This window comes from Apteryx mantelli, chromosome 6 (assembly GCF_036417845.1).
Source record: "Apteryx mantelli isolate bAptMan1 chromosome 6, bAptMan1.hap1, whole genome shotgun sequence".
In the NCBI taxonomy this organism is placed as follows: Eukaryota; Metazoa; Chordata; class Aves; order Apterygiformes; family Apterygidae; genus Apteryx; species Apteryx mantelli.
Genome location: NC_089983.1, coordinates 17,045,835 through 17,066,828, shown reverse-complemented (window position 1 = coordinate 17,066,828; position 20,994 = coordinate 17,045,835). Strand labels below are relative to the sequence as shown.

The window sequence follows — 20,994 nt, the reverse complement described above, 5'->3', positions numbered from 1 at the left end:
CCCGCCCGGCCGCGTCCTGCGCCCGCCGCACGGGCCTCCCCAGCCCCGCAGGCCCCGCGCCGCTCGCCGCGGTGCTCGCGCGACGGCCGGCGTCGCGGCGGGCTGCCGCTCTGTCCTTCGCTCAAGCAGGTGGCGCAGCCCCAAAGCGGCGCCCGCCCGCCTCGCCGCCCGCCGCCCCGACCGCTTGAGTGATGAGCGCAAGCGGCCGCGGGGGGGGGGGGGGGGGGTGCTACGCCGTTTTCGTAGGCCCTGGAGGAGCCGGGGCGGGGGGAGGGGAGGAAGCGGCTCCGCATTGGGTGAGGCGGGCTGCGGGGACGCCCGTGTAGTCCGGTCCGTACGGTGCGTAGCGGGTGACTGTGAGGCGCGCTCCGGGCTTTGGCGTAAGCGCGGTTGGTGAATAGCGTATCGGCGGCGGCAGGAGCTGCAGGAGGAGGAGGAGGAGGCGCCGCGGCGGTTTGGTACCGAGCGGAGAGGGAGATGCACACGGCACTCGAGTGAGGTAGCTATAAAACCCCATTTGTTTACATTCCCTCCCCCACAACCGGCCGGCGCTGCGGTGAGGGTGGCGGCCGGCCCCGGGCTGGCGGCGGGGGGGGAAGGCTTGTGGAAGAGGCGAAGGAGCCGGCGGCGGCCCGCAGTAACGGACACCTCCTCCTGCGGGATGCGGAGCGGCGTGTGGGGGACACGGCGGCGCGGCGGCCTCGTCACGTGGCGGCCGCGGGACCCGCCGCGGGGCCTGGGGCTGCGCTCGTGGGGGGGGAGGCGGCTGCGCCCGGTCCCCCTGCGAGGCGGCGGAGCACGAGGCGCCGCCGCGGCCCTGGCGCATCCCCCTTTCTTTCTCCTCCCGCTCGAGTCGACCATGCGGCAGGTAAAACCCTCCCCGCCCCCACTCCCTCCCCCGTAGCGAGGGGACTGGGACGTGGCGGCCGCCACGGGGCTGTAACGGCCCTCGCCGCTGCGGGTGGAGGGAGAAGGGGGATTTGGCGGGGGGCGGGGGCGCCGCCGGGCTCCCGCTGCGGCCGGCGAGCGAGCGAGCAAGGCCCGTGCGCGGAGGCAGAGCCCCTCGCCGGCTTGGCCTCCTCGGGGAGGGGTGTCCCCGGGAGGCTTTGGTCGCCTCTGAAGTTCCCTTTGCACGTACGCGCCTTAGCTTTTGGTCTTTCGTTTCCCTTGTACGCCCTTCCTGAGCTTCTCACTTGGATCTGGGAGTGCCCCGTCACTGTGGTGCCGTCTCTTTGTGGCCACGTGGAGGCCCCGAGTTTAGGTACGAGGTGCCCTCCCTTCCCGTTCCGCAGAGCTGCGTGCGAGTGCGAGCCGCCGTCTCAGCGCTTAGGCCGTGTTTGGGGCAATACGGTGATCGCACCACTAAATCTTGCTTGGCTTGGTGCTCCTAGTTAGCGTTACAGCTGCACAGATTGCACCCAGATCGTAACCTGCACGTAACCCTAAATAATCAAAGGTAAGATCTAGGTGGGTCAAGAGATTTTTGTTGCGGGATGTAGTACAACGTACACAAAAGTTCTCTGATCACAAGCAGGGGGTGTGCAGGCTGCAGACTACTAGAAAATTACTTGGGGGGGAAAAAATGAGCAAAAGCATTACCTGATTCACTTTTCTCACCTATTTTTCATGCTGAAGCTGGCTCGCTTGGGAACATTGTATGCATGTGTTGAAACTGTTTAGAATAAAATTATTCTTTAAAATCTTCAGTTATCTGTCTTTTTTTTATTGGGGTTGGGGGGGGACTTCTGTAGAAACCTTTGTGTCTGCTATTTCTTAAAGTCCTGCCTCTGTGATGTATCCTAAGCACTTTTTGAAATAGAAATAATTCCCATTTCTGTCACTGTAAGCACTTTGTGTGCGAGTAACAACCATCAGTTTTGTGTTAAGACAGCATGTCATATCCTAATACTGAGGGGACCTGTGATACCTGAAACCTGATTCCAGCATTGAGAAATACGCACTGGAAGGCTTGGTCAGTTTTCACAAGTGTGTAAGTGATTTCTGTCTAGTTAACAAAAGTAATTACTGGGGAGTGTTCCAACGGATATGTTCTAGAGTTTCTCTGGATGGTAACTGTTAAAGTGACTAACACTAAAATGGGAAAAACTGTTGTACAAAAAAAGGTATCATATGAGATTTTACAAAGGAAGCTTATTAAGTTCTATTTTAAAGAGAACACACTTTTTTAACTAAATGTGCTTTTATTAGATGAATTAGGGAGCAGGTACTCAGTGTGGACTGGTGAGGCATACTGCTCTAATTTCAAAACAGAACTAAATTCAAAACAATACATATTAATGATTACTTCTTAGGTTGATATTCTGTACAGTGTGATAACATAAAATTCTGTGAAAAAGTTTTGTGGTTCCTGAGAACTGTCAAAACCAATGTGGTTAAAACTTTTCTAACTATATTTTTGTTTTAAAATAAATGTTATTAATAAAATGTCTTCTTTAGTGTTTTCTGCAGTGATTCTTTTTAAACTGCTTTCAGCACTTTCATATGCTTTTGAGGAAAAAAAACGCAGCCACGTACTCTATTTGGAAAAGAGACTAGAGCCTGTATATGGACTAGGAATAAATTGTATATATTTTATGAGATTAATTGTGGTTCTATAGGGGAATGTGCCTTAGTGTCCACAGAAGATAGGCAACTGTGTACAATTCTTCTACATCTATCTGGAATATTAATAAATCCATAAAATGAAACTCTATAGGTTTGGCCATGTTTATCAACTACTGTTATTTGCAGAGCAAAGAAACATTATCAGAAACTTAAAATATCATGGCTCTTCTTAAAAAAGGAAGCAGTTTGTTAGCAGGTGTGTTTCACAATCACCATTAAAAGTTATCTAAAGGTATATAGTGCATGAAAAATGGAAAGTGAAACTTTCGGTGAAACAGACTATATTTCTGCCTATTGAAAAACTTTATCTGAAAAAATTGAAGTTTGTTGTAATTAATATTATTTATTTTCATGTGACTCTCTCTGTGCTTTCAAGGCTGGCTTAAATAAAAAACAAAATCAGATACTTAGTTTGGAGTAAGTATCCACCCAGTCATAAAATGTGCAAATAGAAAAAAGTTATGGTTTAAAAAATGGTGCAAATGTACTCACAGTCTTAGCTATCTTATATTTGTTTCTCCCATTAAATAAAAAACCTAGTGAAAATAAAGCCCCTTAGTAAATTAGGAAGCTTCCAGAAAGTTTACTTTCAGTTAAAAAAGCATGGATCCTGATGATAACGTTGATCTTCTATAATGCTGGGAAATATTCATTTTTAACTAGCAATCTTGAACTACGATTTATGTGACATATATACAATCCATATGCATCTCCTAGAACAATACAATATCCATCTCCTAGAATTACATCTTGAAAATTGTTCTAGCAAGAGAATATTGAGTACTTATGGTAGTTAGGCCTTATATATTAATAAACCATTCCCTTTGAATTTTTACTAGGAAGCCTTGATAAAGGTATTTACATACATTTTTGTGTAGTTTGATTTACATGAATAAGATAAAGGTACCCACATGGGGAAATAAAGATGAATGCATCCAGACTGGCATAGACTTCCTTTGTGGTCTTTACTGAACAAGTCAAGCAACTGTAATTTAGATACTTCTATACATGCTCCAAAATAACTTGGATAGCTGATATGAATTGCAGCAAATCTATTACAGTTTTTACAGAAGTTAAAGGTTTTTTTGATAGTATGGTGGGTACTTAAATCAGTCTGGATTTTGAAACATTTCTCTTTTTCGTCAAATGGAATTACATACTTACTGAATTCCAATTACACAAGTTGCTTAAAAGTGAAGCTCCATGTAAGTTTGCAAGTTAAAATTTGGGCCTTAACTGTGGTGAAATTTAGTGGAGGGATCATTGCATCTTTACAAAATATGTTATAGAATCAGGGGTGGGCAGACATAAGTACCTGTGGGAACAATGAAAAACATTGGTATTGGAACAAGAAAACCAATTCTCATTCCATTTCTTTCACAATTTGACTCTCAAACAATTGTCAGAACATCTGCTAGCACTTTCTATAACATGTTTTCAGAATTATCAAATGACCACATCCTGGCTTTTTTGTTTAATCTCAAGAGACAGTTTCAAAGGAGGAAGGATAAATTGCAGTACTGCTGTTTTCTGCTGGTATGCTTTTCACAGAATTAAGCTTTAGGGACAGAGTGTTCTTGGAATTTAAGAATTCATGTCTTGGGAGCAACTTCTGTTCTCTGCTCCTATTGTAAAGAAAATCAGTATAACTTTTTTTTTTTTGTGGGATTCCAACTTAATTTAGAGAGCAAACATTTAAAATACAATTTTATTGTATGAAGAGTATTCATTATTGGGAGTGGGCTGCTGAAGTTATCTTAAATGAGAACTAGTATTTTTAGTTTGCTGATAGAGGCCTGAAGTAACACCTGATGCGGAAGGAATTCAGGTTGTTTTTATAAATTTCATAGCTAGGTCATTCTTAAATTGCAGCTGAGTTACTATTTAAAATATGTCTAAAAAGTCTAATAAGGAAATGTGTGCCAATTAAATGAATCTACAAAAAAGAACAAATGTTTTTCTTTGTATCAAAAACTGATCAAAATGCTGAAAACCGTGTCTGGCCTACACTGTAGTCGTCTAAAGAAAAAAAGATACATGCTTTGTCAGTCCACTTACTCAGAATATTTTGTGTGCTACTGCATCAGTACCGTTTCTCTAGGATTTTTGGTGTAATGTAAGTCAGAGGAGTAAAGAGGAAAGAGAAAAATAATTGCTTCAAGTCACTTGCATTTTGTTATCTCTTGTGATAATCCAAACCACATACAGGTTTTATTACTCAGAAGCTGGAGGCCAGCATGAAGGGCCAGGAAGACGGTGGTTTCTTCATCTGTCTCAAAAGCTTATGAGAAGAAGGAATGTTGAAATTATATGACGGGTGTTGTACCCATGCTAGGGAACAGGGTTCATTATATTGGAAATATTTTCATCTTCTAGGTATTGTGTTGTGCTGCTTCATCTTCCATCTTTCTTTCCATTTCTGACTTTTTTTCTGTCTCTCGCTGCAGAGGAGGAATGACTCAGCTGTTGTCTTTTCTCTCTCAGCTGCTGATAACCTATGAGAGCTTCATTCTTCTCTGACTATAACTGTTTTACCTTTTCTATAGCTTGTTGCTTTCCAGAGTGGTAGGATGAGAGTGAAGAGAATCTGTTAGCTTTACTAATATGAAATTAGACTGCTACTAAAATTAATGAACCTGTTACATAATTTTTACTGAGTTGTCTATTGGAAAGCCTGAATGTAGATGTATTTGTCTATTACCACTGCTGTATGAACAACAGAAACAGTGTGAGAAATATTTCTGACTGTATCTTGAGCATCAGCAAAGTGAAGCTCACAAGCTGTGGACCAATTTGCTTCTGTTCATTAGAAATTTTTGGCTGTTGTAAAAAAATAAGTAATAAAATGAGCCTGCAGGGTTTTGAAGAACAGTCCTAAGAGAAATCTTGTTTTCATTTGCGAGGAATAGATCTGTAATCTTATGATGAAGTTTGCTATAGAAAACTTCCCCAAACTTTTTTTTTTCTGTGTTGGCAATCACATCTTCTCAATATTAAATAAAATATCAGTTATGTACAAAACATGCAAGGTTAACTAGAGACTAATTAGAGCTGTATAGCTTCCGAACTGTTAAAAGTACAGAAAATTTATTCCTTAAGTGGCATAGAGACTTTAGTAGTCACTGATATAAGGTAGCTAAATCAATTGATCTAGAATTGAGATAAAGTCTGCATAATACTAGAACTTAATGAATAACTATGATCCTGTCTAAATAAACTCATTAATTAAATGAAATTCTGTAAAAAAGTGTAACCATATGAATACTTTTTAAGATAAAATGCCTATGTAAGATAAAAAGCACTTCAGATTAAGTATATAGGAAGGAGTTTTTATGGAAGGTTGCTGGATTTGCATAACATTTTATAAAGGTACATCTCAGCAGAGACCTTGTGCACCAAATTTTCATTCACTGTTTCTGCATGTAGGTTATAAACACTTTAGAAATAGTTTCCAATCACTGTTGCTAGTAAAAGCTGCTATAATAAAACATGAAGTCCAGATAGGTGCTGTCATATGATATATGTGTAAAGATATATACATAAATGTTACCTGACTTGTGCCACATTCATAAACTGATCTTTGTGCATTTTTATTATAGCTGGATTTTCATTACACTGTAGTGTCATGGTTATTAAATGGATTAAAATAATGCTTTCAGTTCTGAAGGATAACTGGAAATAATTGATTTACAGCTGGTGACTGTGTATCTATGAATAGTCTAACCAGGCTAATTACTGTTGATAGTGTGCGGCCATATCCAAGTTGAACAGTCAAAGCTAAAGCAAAACAAAGGGAAAGTGTATGTAATCTCCTTTAAAGTATTCTTTACTGGCTTTTACTCAGAGTGATTCTTCACGTGGTTTTTTTTGGGGGGGGGTTGCAGTAATGTTTGTATATCTTGGTTAATACTGGTTTGCCTTTTAAATGTGCATTTTAACTAAGACTCAGTAGTACTGTGTATTTCAGAATGACTGTTTCTAAGGATGTTCACAGTAGCAACCGTATGTTATTTCTGCAGCTGAATGTTTGATTTAACTCACATTGCAGAATAACTGTAACACTTGCACAACCAGGTGTTTCCTATAAGGGGGAGTAGCAAGCAGCTATGCATCTAAGTCAGATTAAATTTTACTGTGCAGTATAGGCACTGATTCATTCATACCATATACAGAGCAGTCCAGAAGAGCCTCCCTAAATAGTCAGGTGGAGTACTGTCCTCTAGATTTTTAACTGATGATTATATTACTTCTCAGTGCTCTACATAACTTCTGTAATCCATTCCTGTAAAGAAAGACCACTTTTTATCAGGGCTCCACTACCTTGATAAGCATTCCCAATCCATGAAATGCAAACCATATCATTTTGGCCATATTTGATAAATATTATTTGCAGAGTATATAAGCATTGTGTTTATTGCTGACCTCAATGTCTGTCTATAGAAAACAATACCTCTGCCTAAAAGTACAATTCTAAATACTAGCTTATGTTAAAACTTAAGAAATATGCTATTTGGCTGCAGTCCCAATAATGTGATAGCCTTACATTGCTACATTTTAATGCTAAAAATAAAATTATTTCCATTTATTTAATGTCTGTTATAATACCTAAACAATATAGACTTCCAGGCCTTTTTCTAGCAGAGACATTATATTACATTAACAGTGCTTTGATTGTCCAGTTGTTCTCAGCACTTGTGTACCATCTACTTCCATTAACTACAGTAAATACACAGTAGTTACAATATGAATTGTATACAGAATTTAACTTTTTATTATAATATGCCCATAGCTAATTTCTTGATGTTTGTAATATAGTCTAGACTTGCATTTTATTTGCATGTTATCAAACTGCCTAAATTGCCTTTCATGCTAAAACTTCTTGCCATTAAAATAATTCAGGTTACTTTTTACACAAAGTTAGTGTCTTTGTACTGCAGGTAAAAGACTGAGTTATGTAAAGTGTGTATGTAGTCTAGATTTATGCATCTGTATCTAAAGAGTAAAATACAGAATCCCAGAAGAACTTCATTTTTAGTGGCTTTGTGCAAAATTTCTCATGCTGGCTTTTGCTAATCATGTATGTTCAACAGTAGGGAGAAGCATGTGAAGAGGGTTTTATGCTGACTCTTAGAAGGATGTGTGAGATGGGTGAGATGCTTTAATAAGAATGCAACAACTATAGCAAATTATTATTACACACCATTTTGTTTGTATCAGACTTTGTGGCCAGTAAACAGCAGTAAACTGGCAGTAAACAGCTGTAGCTAAGCATTGTAAAAATACTTTCACTGTCTTTGAAGAGTATACTTTGTCTCATATCATTTATGTCTTATATCATACTTTGTCTCCCTGCATTCCACATAGAAATTACTGGTTTGTCGGTGCTCTCATGCTTCTAATGAAAATATATTATTACAGTACTTTTTAATCTTTGATGCATAAGAACACATCTCATAGTATAATTGCTTTACAGTTTAAGCTAGGAACCTGTTTAAAAAAGGTATTGGTTTGATTTTTTTTTTATGACTTTTTATTAATTGGACTGGGAACAAATCAATGTTCTGGAATAAGAGAACTACTGCTGTTGGATTCTTGAAGTAGTAATAAAATTGGAAAAATACAAATTCTCACTTCTTTAGGGAAATTTTTGACAGTTTCTAACAAATTCATGTTCTGGAATTTACTGTGTCACTGTTGCTTTATTGCCAATCATTAATTCAGAATATGAACACGAAATTACCTTCTGAGACAAGTGTTAATCACATTTCATAACCAGAGTATTCTCAAAGGGAAAAGGTGAGAGGAGTACATTGTTCTTCAAATAAAAGGAATATATTTAAACTATGAAAAAATGTTAAACTTTCTGCTCGATTTTTGGTCTGTATCTTACCAAATGTCATACAGTAGCTCCAAGAAGTGATTGAATAGTAGTGAAATACTGAAATGATGTCCCATGTGTTCTGCTGTTTTCTAGTCTGTGCATATAATTATGGGTTTTTTTAGTTTTCTTGACAATAAGCAAAATGTAGCAGTTCTTCCTCTCAGTCTTATCACCAGCAGTATGCTTTTTAAACCTTAAATTTACATTTTAAAAGTTGAAGCTGAACACCAGAAAAAGCAGGTAGTTTAATGGGACATTTCTACATAGTGAATTTAGCTTATCAGACAGGAAAAGAATGTTAGGTATTTTTGCTTATTTGTTGTTCTTTGCATTGAGGATACAGTTATGTTGGCTAAAGATAAGATACATTGCTAACCTTATCAAATTATTAAAAGTAGTAGTTCAACTTTAATTATTCAGGACATCAGGCTATGAGATTTTCCCACTTATTGGAGACTTATCTGATCAGGGACTGTGGTACAGCAGTAGCTAGCTATGAATGCCAAATGTAGGCTTTGGTGCCGAATAGACAAGCTGCGCATTGAAGTAGTTTGACGTCTTAACCCAGCAATGAGGTAGCCTTCTAGGAGGCAGCATTTTGTTTTAGTGACTAGGTATCTTAAAAACCTACAGAAATGGCTATGATGAGGACCTGAAGATTCACAAGAAACTGTTATGCATTCATTTTCTGTATAGAAATAAGAAAAATAAAGCCTCAGACTTTTTTAACAGAGCACACGAGGTGTTCGGATATCTTCGGCTGCTGTTAGCTATAGAATCAAAGATTTGTCTGTTTTCAGGATTAAACTCTCAGATTGCTTTTGTTTAATGATATTTTTAACTATTTTAGATGCTTGTTATTCAATAAAAGTAAAATACATTTGGAGGTATAGATGGATTGTAACCATATTGATTCTTGACCAGCTCTTCCAGTAGCTTTTAATTTTGCTGACGTTTATCAGTTTGATAAATATCAGTCCATTTACCCCATGGTTTAAACTGACTTTTCCCACAAGTCCATTCTGTTGTCTGAATTAGTTAAATACATAGTCTGAAATACAGTAGATTTAATTAGCTTGATTTTGCAGAAAAGATGTTCAACTCTGATCACATATTGTGCTTAGCTTGGATAGCTTTATTATGATCAAAGTCAACTATATTATGTCTATACTGTGCTCAGCAGACTGGAAGAGGCTGAAGTACTGTCAGTTACAGTAGCAAAAGGAAAGGGAGGGAGGATATTTTTAACAGAATAAATGTTGACTCCGCTATCCATGGAATAATAAAACTTTGTTACAGAAAATCATGTTTCTTTTCTGAGAACCTTAAATATTTTTGAAGTTCAACCTATGGAAAAAAGGTCACAACCTGCCCATGACCATTAGATTATGGAGGCAGAGTCCAGTTTTCATTCATTTTCAGCTAATCAGTGGCAAAGAGCATAATAAAACATCTTTCTTGGAGAAATTTGATAACCCATGGTTTCAGTGGTAGGATGCCAAACCATTTCTGTCCTTCACACAGAGAAAAATTAAAGATTTTTTTTATGCCACCCTTTGTGGAATATAGCTCTTGATTAGTCAAAATGGTCTTGTTCTTCCAAAATACTTGATTTGTTCTTTCGAAATACTTGATACACTTCCTGATCACTTGTGTTACAGAGACAGCAAGTAGCTTTTTTTTTCTTTCTAAAGGTTTCTCGTACCTTATTATGACTGTAGAAATGAGAATCCTTACATTTTTTAAAACTTAATACTGGCAAAATCATGAGAAATATGTTCACTTGTTTTTTATCCATCATTATTAACTAAAATTGTCCAGTTTCAGATGATTGGGAGAATTATGGAAGTAGTGGAGTCCTGATAAAAAGTGGCCTTTCTTAGTAAGAGTGAATTATAGAAATTACATGCTGCCTTGTGAAGTAATGTAATCATGTAAACTGAAGAAAGCCCCCAAAGCAAAAAAAAAAAAAAAAAAAAAAAGCGTTAAAAAGTACATTTTCATTCAACAGTTTCAAAATTGTGTCCCTGTGAAATTGTTTTAATACCATGTTAAGAAAGGTTAATAATTTATTTTAGTCACATTTGCTCTGATTTTGAGGAGTGATTCTTGAAGCCGATTAGTATTTGTATCAGCTTAAATGGTTGTTTCAGTCATCATACAGTCCTATCATGGGTAGCTGTCTAGATCTTTAACAGTAATGTTTGCTAAAATAAATGAGAGCCAGGTGATGTCATGACCTCTGGTGAGGTCTTACTTAGAGTAGGGTGGGAATGATGAGTTTCAGTTCAGCTGGGCATTCACTTGAAGGGTCTCCATGATGAAATATGACTATTTTATATCACAGGTCAGACTGGGTACGTGTACATAACCAACATGGAACGTGTACAACCATTGTACAGGTTCTAGAGCAAAGGCAGCTGTGGTAGCCAAGTAAGTTGAGACTTGAGTGGTCCCAGCAGTTGCCTGTTCTGTCACAAATTCCCTTCACACCCATAGGAAAAGAATGGTTAGATGCGTTTTTGCCTAAGAGGAGGTAGCAGCAATACGCTTGTTTGGTACTCTGAGACAATGAACATGCAAGAATTTGAATGTCATGTTGACAGAGGGCCTTATAAAAGTCTGCAGAGGTGGTTCATTATTTAAATCTCCTTTTAAAAAATACATCTTTGAATCAATGTTGTCTCTTGTCATGTAAATAATTTGCAACCTTTAAATTCTAGAAATGTGCATTAAGCATCATAATCTCCAGGCATTAATCCAGCAGAACACTTGTGAAAGAAACATGCCTCAGTCCCATTTTTCAAGAGATTTTTGTAGTTGGTAGCTTTTGTAAAATATTATTTATTAAAAAAGCATGAGAGAGGTCATTAGCTTAATAGTAGGCATATAGTAAACTCCTTTTTCAGATCATAGCCTTGATAGAGATTTTTAAATTGTAGTATTGTAGGAATTAAATGCATATCAAAAATACGCCTTTATGTATTTTAACATATTGCAAGTATGTTAACATAATGCAAGGATGAGATAGGTAGAATGGTTTAAGTTACAGTAAGAATAAAAACACAGTCACTGCTTTTAACACATTGTTGCAAATATTATCATCTTTTGTGTTGAGTGGTGAGTTGGAGAAGTTTTCCTCAAATGTTTTTTAATAGGAAAGTTTTCCACTGTTGTTTCCTCAATGTTGTTTGAGTACATTTTAAAGTAGCCAGTTGTTGTATTTGTCCTGTGTTCAAAATACTCTGTCAAGCTGTAAATCTACCAGCTCCATAAGCTGGTGTTGCCACCAGAAGCAGGGTTGCTCTTTTTTGTGTGGACTGTGGTGTTTGTGCAGCTGCACAGTGAACCAGATAAGGAAAAGTAATCTGATTTTAAAATAATCTTTTTTTCTTTTTCTGGGCTATTTTTCACAGAATCTGGTTGTACAGCTGCACAATAAACAGATCAGCAAACAAATGTGCTGGTATACAAAAATGATGTTGTGGAAATGGAAATGAATAAAGCTGTGGAGGAGGGCGGGACTACTGGTTTACGTGCAACACCATCTTAAAATATTTGTTGAACTTCAGTCTTAGTTCTCACAAAAGCATTTAACTATTTCCAGTGGAAAAATAAAATAAAATGCAGGTGTAACTGCAGGTCATCTTTTCAAGCATATAATTCTTGCAAGCACTGGTATTTTGATAGAACCTAATTGAACAATAGAAAGTTGACACAAAATCAAACCAGCTCTGTTATAAATTTTGTACCAACTGGAAGTATCATTAATGGATGCTTTTTGGACTCCATACAATTTACTAAGACTTAAGACTGAAAATTAATTCTCAGTAAGCAGAACTAGTACTTAAAGAACTTCAGCTGTTTTGATGTTTTTGTATTATTTTGAGCTCTGAAAAGGATCCTGTGTTCAACAGCCAATTACAAATAATTGTCCTTTTGAAGAAGGCTGTCCAGCTACTTTCCCTTCAAAAATAAATGAATGCTCCTCTCTGGATAACTAAGCTAGTAGATTGCTACTGTATTAGTTTAGGATCATTTTCTAGTATGCTTTGGTAGCTGGCAGTTCAAATACTTCACATTTCAGATTTTTAAAGAGTGTTCATGATGCGTTTGGGTATGCATAAATGCTTTCTGTACTGTAAGTCTTATCTGGTATTAACTTAGCAAATACACCTTGGATCAATCAGTTAATGATCTGTTCTTACAAAGTGCCCCTCCTACTGGGCTGTAGATTTTTGAATGAATGAGTTTTACTTAAATCCACAAACCTGTTTCACTGAAATTGAAGAGGGAAGAAAATACAGGAGATGGGTGCTTTTTAGGTCCATAGAATGTTTTCCTGTTTGTATATCCAGAAGCTAATGTCTGATAATACAAAAGCTAGAGACTGATGATACAGAAATAACACTAGCTGCTTTAAATGCTTTCCTAAAGTGTCTTTCAGTAATAGTAATGTATTTTCACATTAATAATCTTTTAAAATCACATATCTTCAGAATGAGATTAAGAGGAATTGGTGTTCTGGCATTTGTTAAAAACTTGGTATTTAGGAACTAAAGAGTAGGTTCTTTGGATTTTCAGATTCCAGCCTGTTCTTGCACTGAGTGTTAGTATGCAACATTGCATTGCACACTTAATGGAGGGGAAGTGGTGGTGGGCTGCAAGTATTTCTCCTGCGTGTGCTTTGGAGTAAATACTTGCAATACAAGGAGGAATTTTAAATTTCAGGAAATGTAAGGATATCTGCATATATGTAGTTAGTAGCTTTATTTCAAGAAATATGTACCTCTAATCTTCAAAAAAAAAAAATTGCCATTTCTCATTGTGCCATTATTAATGTGAGCAGTTCCTATAGGAACAAATGACAAATGCTTAACTTTTCAGTGCTGAACAGAGAGAACAACTTAGTTTGGTGAGAATATTGCTTTGTCTTTATTTTTAACATCTTTCATCTTTTGGACTTCCCTCATATCTTAGCTGAACTATGGTTTTGGTATTTTTGTTTGGTGTGAAACTTCTGGTTGTCCAAGAAGTCTTGCTAAGATACTTCAGTCATTGTGGCATTCAGGCAGAGTAACTACTTGAATGGTCTAAGCTATTTTTCAAAAATTTCTTCTGCAGATAGAATAAACAAAGGGCAGAACCTTCTTCAGAGGAAGGAAGAAAAGAAAGGAAGAAAGTGGTACAAAAAGGGAGGGAGACTAAAAAGGATAGTCAAGTTTAAATCCCTGGGAAGGAGCATGGAGAGGGGAGAAATCCAGTGCGTGTATGTTAGGAATATTTAAGATTGTTAAAATTGTTGGGAGTGGAGAGGAGAAGGGGGCGGGAAGTCAGGCTTTGAAATAGACTTGTCGGTATTGTACACTAACAAAAGTGCTGTAGTATGTGGGTTGCAAACACTAAAATGTTAGACTTAATTTTCAGTTGAGTTTGAATTTTTTGTGACCACATTGTTGAAATCAGAGGTGGTTGTTCTAAAGCGTAACTATTGAACTGGTTTTAAGTTTCGTTTAAGCAGCTGATGATAAATAAATGAAAAAAAAAATCCCTCCGAATCCTAAATCATGCTTTTGTTCCAGGGTTTAAATACAGTCAGAAAGAATATCGTTGTTTTTTCAGGTATAAAATGGAAGAATGGTTGAAATAGTAGGCACTGTGGAGAAGTTTCAGGAATCCAGAGGAAGTTGAGTGAAAATGGCTGAAAAAAAATACCAACTTTGATCGGCAGGTACATTTAGTTTAACAGATGAAATGCCATAGGCAGGCAGTGGTTTATCACAGAGATATTGTGAATTTTTCATACAGAAAAGATATCTCTTTGATGCTGATGTGCTGCTCGTGGTATCATTATGTATATCAGGAAAATGGCATGACATATGTGTTAACATATATTTGCACATATATATGCATTTTGGGCTACTGTGTGAATTGAAGTTGTGACTTAACTTCTAGATAGTGCTGTGTTTGGTACTTTGACCTTGGTCTCTGATTTGAAGACGTTGTATATGGATATGCGATCAGTACTGCATTTAGTATGATGATCTGCTTGCATTGATGAAAAAGGAGGGGATTCATCTGGCAGCACTGTTAGCATTTCTTTAAATGCCAGTTGTCGTGGCAGAACTATTTATCTCAGCCAATGTAAATTTACACGCTTATTCTGGCTTTGAAGCCTGCCTGAAGGGTGGGGCCATCCCACCGCCTGCCTGTGTCCTCAGGGGCTGCTCTTGGTCTGGTTTTGCTGTTCGACAAAACGTAACCAGTGCCGTTTGTTCCAGCTCTGGGCTATGGAGTCAACACATGGCTGGGAGACTTTTCCCTTGTGTCTCCTGCTGTTGGGTGCCCAGCCACTGTTGAGCTACTGCAGGAAGGAGGGGAAGCAGCAGTGAATCAAGTGAATGGAACCAAGGCAAAGGCTGGCAGCAATAATGGCTGCCCATCCATATTCTTTTGAAAGGATTTGGGATTCTTATGCTTATATATAGAGATAAGCTATATACAATTTTATGCTACTTTAATTTATAGAATTTGGACTTGCCTAGATAATAATGATGTTTGTGTAAAAATAAATACTGTGTAAATAGTTGTTCTGTTTGAGACTCTTTAGGACAGGTACATTTGTTTTGCAAGCATCTTTTTTCCATGGCACAGTAATTGCAATAGAAAATATAGTCTTCTCTTATATAATTTTCTATAAATGTTGTGCTAGGGTTATTATTAGTTTCATTGAGAATAGTGAGACTTATAGTAATTGATTTTTTAAATAAGTGTGTGATAACGCTTGGATTTCAGGAATGAATCACGATCATGGGTTACAAACTATTTTAACCATTAGGGCATGGAGAAAAGGTACCATTCAGTGCTAAAGATCACAATTAGAGATGCATGACTGAAGTTTCAAAGTAGTGTATTAGTAGTATTGTATGAGACAGTCACATGAAAAAGATCATGAGGTTGTGAAATGGATTATGATCATGCTTTAGTCATGAATTTCCTGATAGAGATATTTTAGTCTTGATCGTGCTTTTGAAAAGCAGAATAGTTTGATTTTTCTGGTTCTGGTTATATTACCAGTATATCGCAAAGGGGGAGAAAAGGTGTCCTACCTACAAAAGTATTATCCTTTGGGTAACTGAATTTTACTTAAAACTTGAGATGTTGTTTTCAGTACTGAAAAAAACAAAGATGAAAAGGTATTGAACAAATTGCTTAAGTGATACAACATACTGAATGTTCTTACCTACTGCTGCCATCTTCTATGCAAACCTACATACATTCATCCTTTTCCCAGTGCTTTCATTTGTCTTGCGTGACAAGAACATCCATAACTGCTTGTTCCAGATCTTGGACGTGATCTTCACATTAAGTAACATTCAGCATTGTAAATCCTCAGTTGATGTAAATCAGCATATTCCTGTAGAAATGTGGAGTTCTGTTGATCTGCCATCACCTACACATCTGATCTAGTGTCTTTACTTACTGCCAGAGTGTTAGTGCTTCGTGGGATGATGCAAGTTAGTCCAGGTTTTGAACCTGTGTGAAAAAGAGCATGTGTTCCTTATTTAAAGGTTACGGAAGGAATTCCCAGGCAATCATACAGTCTGAGGGTTGACTAGGTCCAAAGACTCTTGGATAAAGCTTTGCAACCTGTTCTGCTTCACCAATAACAACTCTGTGCATGTCCGTTTCCTCAAAGGAAAATGGAGAAAACTTCTGGAAGGTGCTTTGAGACCCTTTTAATGTTTGCATATTAATCCCAGTGATGTATTTATAAGAACATTAAAGATGCTTTAAATAGACTATGTGAGTAAAAAAGACTGTGAAAATCATCTCTCTGTAAATTTTGGGGGTGAACTTACCATACCAAATTTCTTGAAAAGGTCTGTCACAGCCCCTAAATTAATGACTGAAATATATGGGTGCTTGAACTAATGACAGACTGTGCAGTCATTCCAGACAGATGATGGAACAGTTGTTCATAAAAATAAAACAGTAGTGTACAATGGTTACCCATTGACCTATCTGATATTCCTGGAATCAGTTTTCATACAGATGCCTCCATTAGATTTTTTTCTGATCTTACAACTGTAAGTAGGTCAGTATTGCAAAAGAGATTTCTGCCTTTTTAATCGTGTAAACAGTTGAAGCTTCAGTGAAAGGTGAATTTTCGTTCTTCATAGTTGCAGAGGTCAATAGGAGAAAACTTTTTCCTCAGTCTTCTCATTTATTTGTTATAGAAAGTCACAAAAAGGTGACCCTCTCCCTTTTTTCTGATTTGTGTTGTCCATTTTGTCATTAAGCAATGCAACTAGGAAATGGAAAAGTCAACTGATATTATTCCTTTTCTCTGCCTACCTGTTGGAAGTATAGGAGCTTCTGAGAGATTTTTTTTTTTTTTTTTTTTAAGTACGACTATGTGATTGCAAGTGCATATGCACAAAATATCAGGTTAGTATTTTATGAAGTAAAAATGCATGGATTTAAAATATTCGTGGTTTGTTGTAAAGAAACTTCCTGATCAACTTCATATAACACATTTTAGTTAGCAGCTGGGGTGAGGTAGAGAAGGACAAATATACTTACCATTTTTTATCTGAAAGTCAATAACATTTTAGGATACACTGGCCTGGTCACTTGCATTTTTGTAAATGTAGAGTCGGTCACAGAGTTCTAGTACAGGTGCACATATGGAACTAAAATTGCTTTCAGTGTAAAAAGAGATCAAAGAATTCTTGACCTGTTTTCCTATAACTTGCATCCTTGCATTTGCTACAGTGCTTTGGTGACATATGAAGATACAGAATACAGGTAGATGGAGCTCTGTGTTTATCCTTCTTCTCAGCTCTTATTTCTTCCTCTGTCATATTCTAAATTTTACCAGTTATGTGTAAAAGCTGTCCTTTTGTACTTATTTCCTCTGGCTGTTTTTATTCAACTCTGTTAAATTGTTGAAATCCATCGGGAAGCTTCATGCCTTCTTTCCTTTGGTTATTTTGGAAAGAAGTGCCAATATGACTTTTTTTTTTTTTTTAATCTGGATGACAGAAGAAGGCTGTGAGAGGTTGTGAGCTTTACTTTGATAGGAGGGCCTGATTATCTGCTACATGTATCTGGCAGAACTGTTGTAAACATCTTATTTTGCTTTGTACCAAACGGAACAAACTAAGTGTTGCTAGAAAGCCCTGGCAGTGTTTGGGTGAATTTTTTACATTCATTTTAGCAGATATCCTCTACCCGAAATAAGTCTGTAGAAAACAGTAGTTATAAAATGCAGTTCTTGGCTTATTTTTAGCATTTTAGTTTGTCATGATTTTTATATAAACTTGGATTTTTTTCTTGAAGTTTCTTTTATAACATTATTCAGATTTTTTTTATATTTTTTGTTAGCAAATGTAAACAAAATAGTGTCATTTTCTAAAACAGTCAGTTGTTCTGAACTCTGAATACAAGGTAGATGTATGCAGTGTCTTCATCAGTATCTTACAGATGAACAGTAAGTTTCTTGTAGTCAATACTAAATTGAAAACCATGTTATCTAGATGATGTAATTTCTGAACATCAGTACAAAATAATATGATTTAGAGCATGCCAACATAACAGTATTTCCTGAGTTGCATAAAAAAGAGACACGTTTGCCATGTAACCTTACTTTTAAATGAACATCTATATGGATCTTTGGGATCAGTACACCTATGCAAGTAAGAAGTATTAGAAATAATGATCAAAATCTGTTTGAGCAATACACTGAAGTTTGTTAATGGCAACTTATTTTTAAATAACTATGCTACTTACCATTTAAAATTGGGAATTGGGCAGCATGTGTGTTTAGCAGCAGATGAGAGAACAAGCGATGTTTGGGTTTTCAACTATATTATCTGCCCCTCATCCCCATAAATAAGAAAATACAGTAGTAGTATTTGTGAAACAGATTTTTATTCCTATGTAACTTGTCTTTTAACAAGATTTTCAGAATTGTAACTTGTCGTAAGCATAGGTGTTTCTGAAAACATACACGAACAAATATTGTTCTGTTGTTATGAGAGGCTATAAATGCTGTGGAGTTTGGGGGGGGGGTTTTGGTAACTTCCTCCTGTAAGTATGGCACGTAAGAATGCATCTCTCTCTAAATGCACAGAGCCCATCTTACTGTTGGGTAGAAAAGTATATTAATAGAATTTTTGTATTAAAAAGGCCACAGTTTTTATTCTGTTAATGCTAATAATTAATAAATAAACTGTGAGTCATTCAGTTGGTGCAAACATGTACCAGAATGAGTATAGTAAAAATGTTGAGAGAGCTTTTACACTTAAGTGCTTTCTCTTGTGTCTCTTGCAGGAAACAGAGATGAAGGTACACATGCACACAAAATTTTGCATCATTTGTTTGCTGACATTTATCTTTCATCAGTGCAATCACTGCCATGAGGAGGGACACGACCATGGTCCTGAAGAGGAACATGTGCACTATCATAATGACTATCAGATCTCAGAGGCATCCTATTTCCAGAATGGTGGAACAGAATCTATGCCGAGTAAATTTTCAGCGTTGGAAGCTGAAAATGAACAAAAATACTACATTGAAAAGATTTTTGATCGTTACGGTGAAAATGGAAGATTATCTTTGTTTGGTCTGGAAAAACTCTTAATAAGCCTTGGTTTAGGAGAGGTAAAAGTAGTGATGATAAATCATGATGATATTGGCCATGATCATGTTTCCCACTTATATGCTTTAGAAATACAGGAAGGAAAGCATGCTCACTCTCATAACCATCCTCATTTTCACAGCCACTCAGATTCTGAAAACCAAACCATGATTGGTATGGCTGCAAAGAGAAATCATAAATGTGACCTTGAGAGAGAGACAACAGTGTCATCAGTAAAACCTGATGGTAAACATATTCATGACCAGAGTCGCCATCACCATCATCATCATCCTCATCTACATCATCATCTTGACCATAATGGTACATATCATTCTCGTAATGATTCAGTTAGTCATAGTGAACATGGAGAACAGAACCACGAACCTTCAACAGAAACAAATACAACACAGGATCAGCCTGAAAGAAAACAACGCAAACAGAAAAAGAGACGAAAAGGAAAGAAAATCAGTGGGACTTCATTAGATACTGCACAAGATTATGCTCCAGATCATGATCCAGGTGATCAGTATGAGCACAATCATGTTCATAAACATGATCATGTACATGATACATCTCACTTACATGTACACCTTCATGAACATGGTAATGATCATTCTACGAGTCATGGACGTCAAGATTCCAGTCTAGGTAACGAGGATGGACATCATCATACCAGCAAGCGAGAAGCACCGCACAAACAGATTAGTGTAAGAAAACATGCAGTTTTTTCAACACGTAGTCACAAGGATCATAATGAAGATGAACGTGATCGTGAAGAGGTGAGTGTGAAAAGCAGAACTGGTAAGTACACTTCTCTTATTGTTGCATAGTAATGGAAGATGCTTACTCCCAAATAAAGCAGTAGCAAATGTTTGCAATGATTGCATAATACGGGTAGCAGAGTGAATACGATAGGAGACCGCAGTTTTGAATTTACTTTATTGATTTTTATTTTTGTCTACCTATCGTCCATCTTTTCTGGGAATATCTTGCCTGTTTATCTCTGTATAAAGGAGATACTTCAAGATTTCTAAGATAATCCTGCTTACAGGGATTTTTTTTTCCCTTCCCAAAATTTGTAAATACCTTTTTTCCCTATATTTTTTGACTTCTTCCTGAACCTAAGGCTATAATGGTTTTGGAAACTGCTGAACTCTTTCCTAAAAGAAACACGTGTCTTCTCAGCATGCTTCTAGTTTCTTAGTCTGAAACAACTATGAAGCAAGGTAGGTGTAGCTTCTCTAGTACTGTGCTCAGCGCAGGTCTGCTCTTCCATTTCTCCCTTCAGCATTCATTATTTCTGCCAGAACTCTTTATTTTCCTTTCCCCCTCACAGTTAACTTTACAAACAGGATGGTTTGATTTCTTGATTTTAAAGAAGCAGTCAGAATAGTACAGTGTTGAGTGGATGCTAAGTTTGAATTTTTAGATTAAATTTAAAAATGAAACTCAAAACACACAAGGTGGGTAGATGAAGAGAAGTGTTAAAAAATCTACTTTGGATTTATGCTCTTCCATTCCTTTTCTGTTGGTTTTTTTTTTCATTGCTTGTTCTGTGTTGTGCTGAAGAATGTGAAACTCTCATTTTCATTGACGTTTATCAAAAGCTATGTAGATACAGGTGTTTGGAGACTGGGTTGTATAGTGCAGGTATTTTCCCCCTTATCTTTTTTTCCCTCGAAAACCACTTAGATCAACTTAGACATATTTCAGCATTCATGGAATGTTGTGCATCAGAATTTCTCTCCTTCTCTACACGTTCTCAAATCATACGCTAAATTTTCCATAGCTAGTTTTTAATCAAATAATTGCTTTCATATTTAATTTGTTTGTACCATTTGCT

General features: G+C 37.3%; 1 protein-coding gene across 1 annotated transcript in view; it reads left to right on the top strand.

The window, feature by feature from the left end:
- The first annotated feature begins 468 nt into the window (after window positions 1–468).
- Window positions 469–20,994, top strand: part of SLC39A10 (solute carrier family 39 member 10) — a 42,726-nt gene continuing 22,200 nt past the window's right edge. Inside the window, exons 1-2 of the mRNA XM_013952188.2 lie at window positions 469–499; window positions 18,845–19,930. Of these exons, the coding sequence (XP_013807642.1) occupies window positions 18,854–19,930 (1,077 nt within the window). The 5' untranslated portion in view covers window positions 469–499; window positions 18,845–18,853. The remainder of the gene's footprint in view (window positions 500–18,844; window positions 19,931–20,994) is intronic.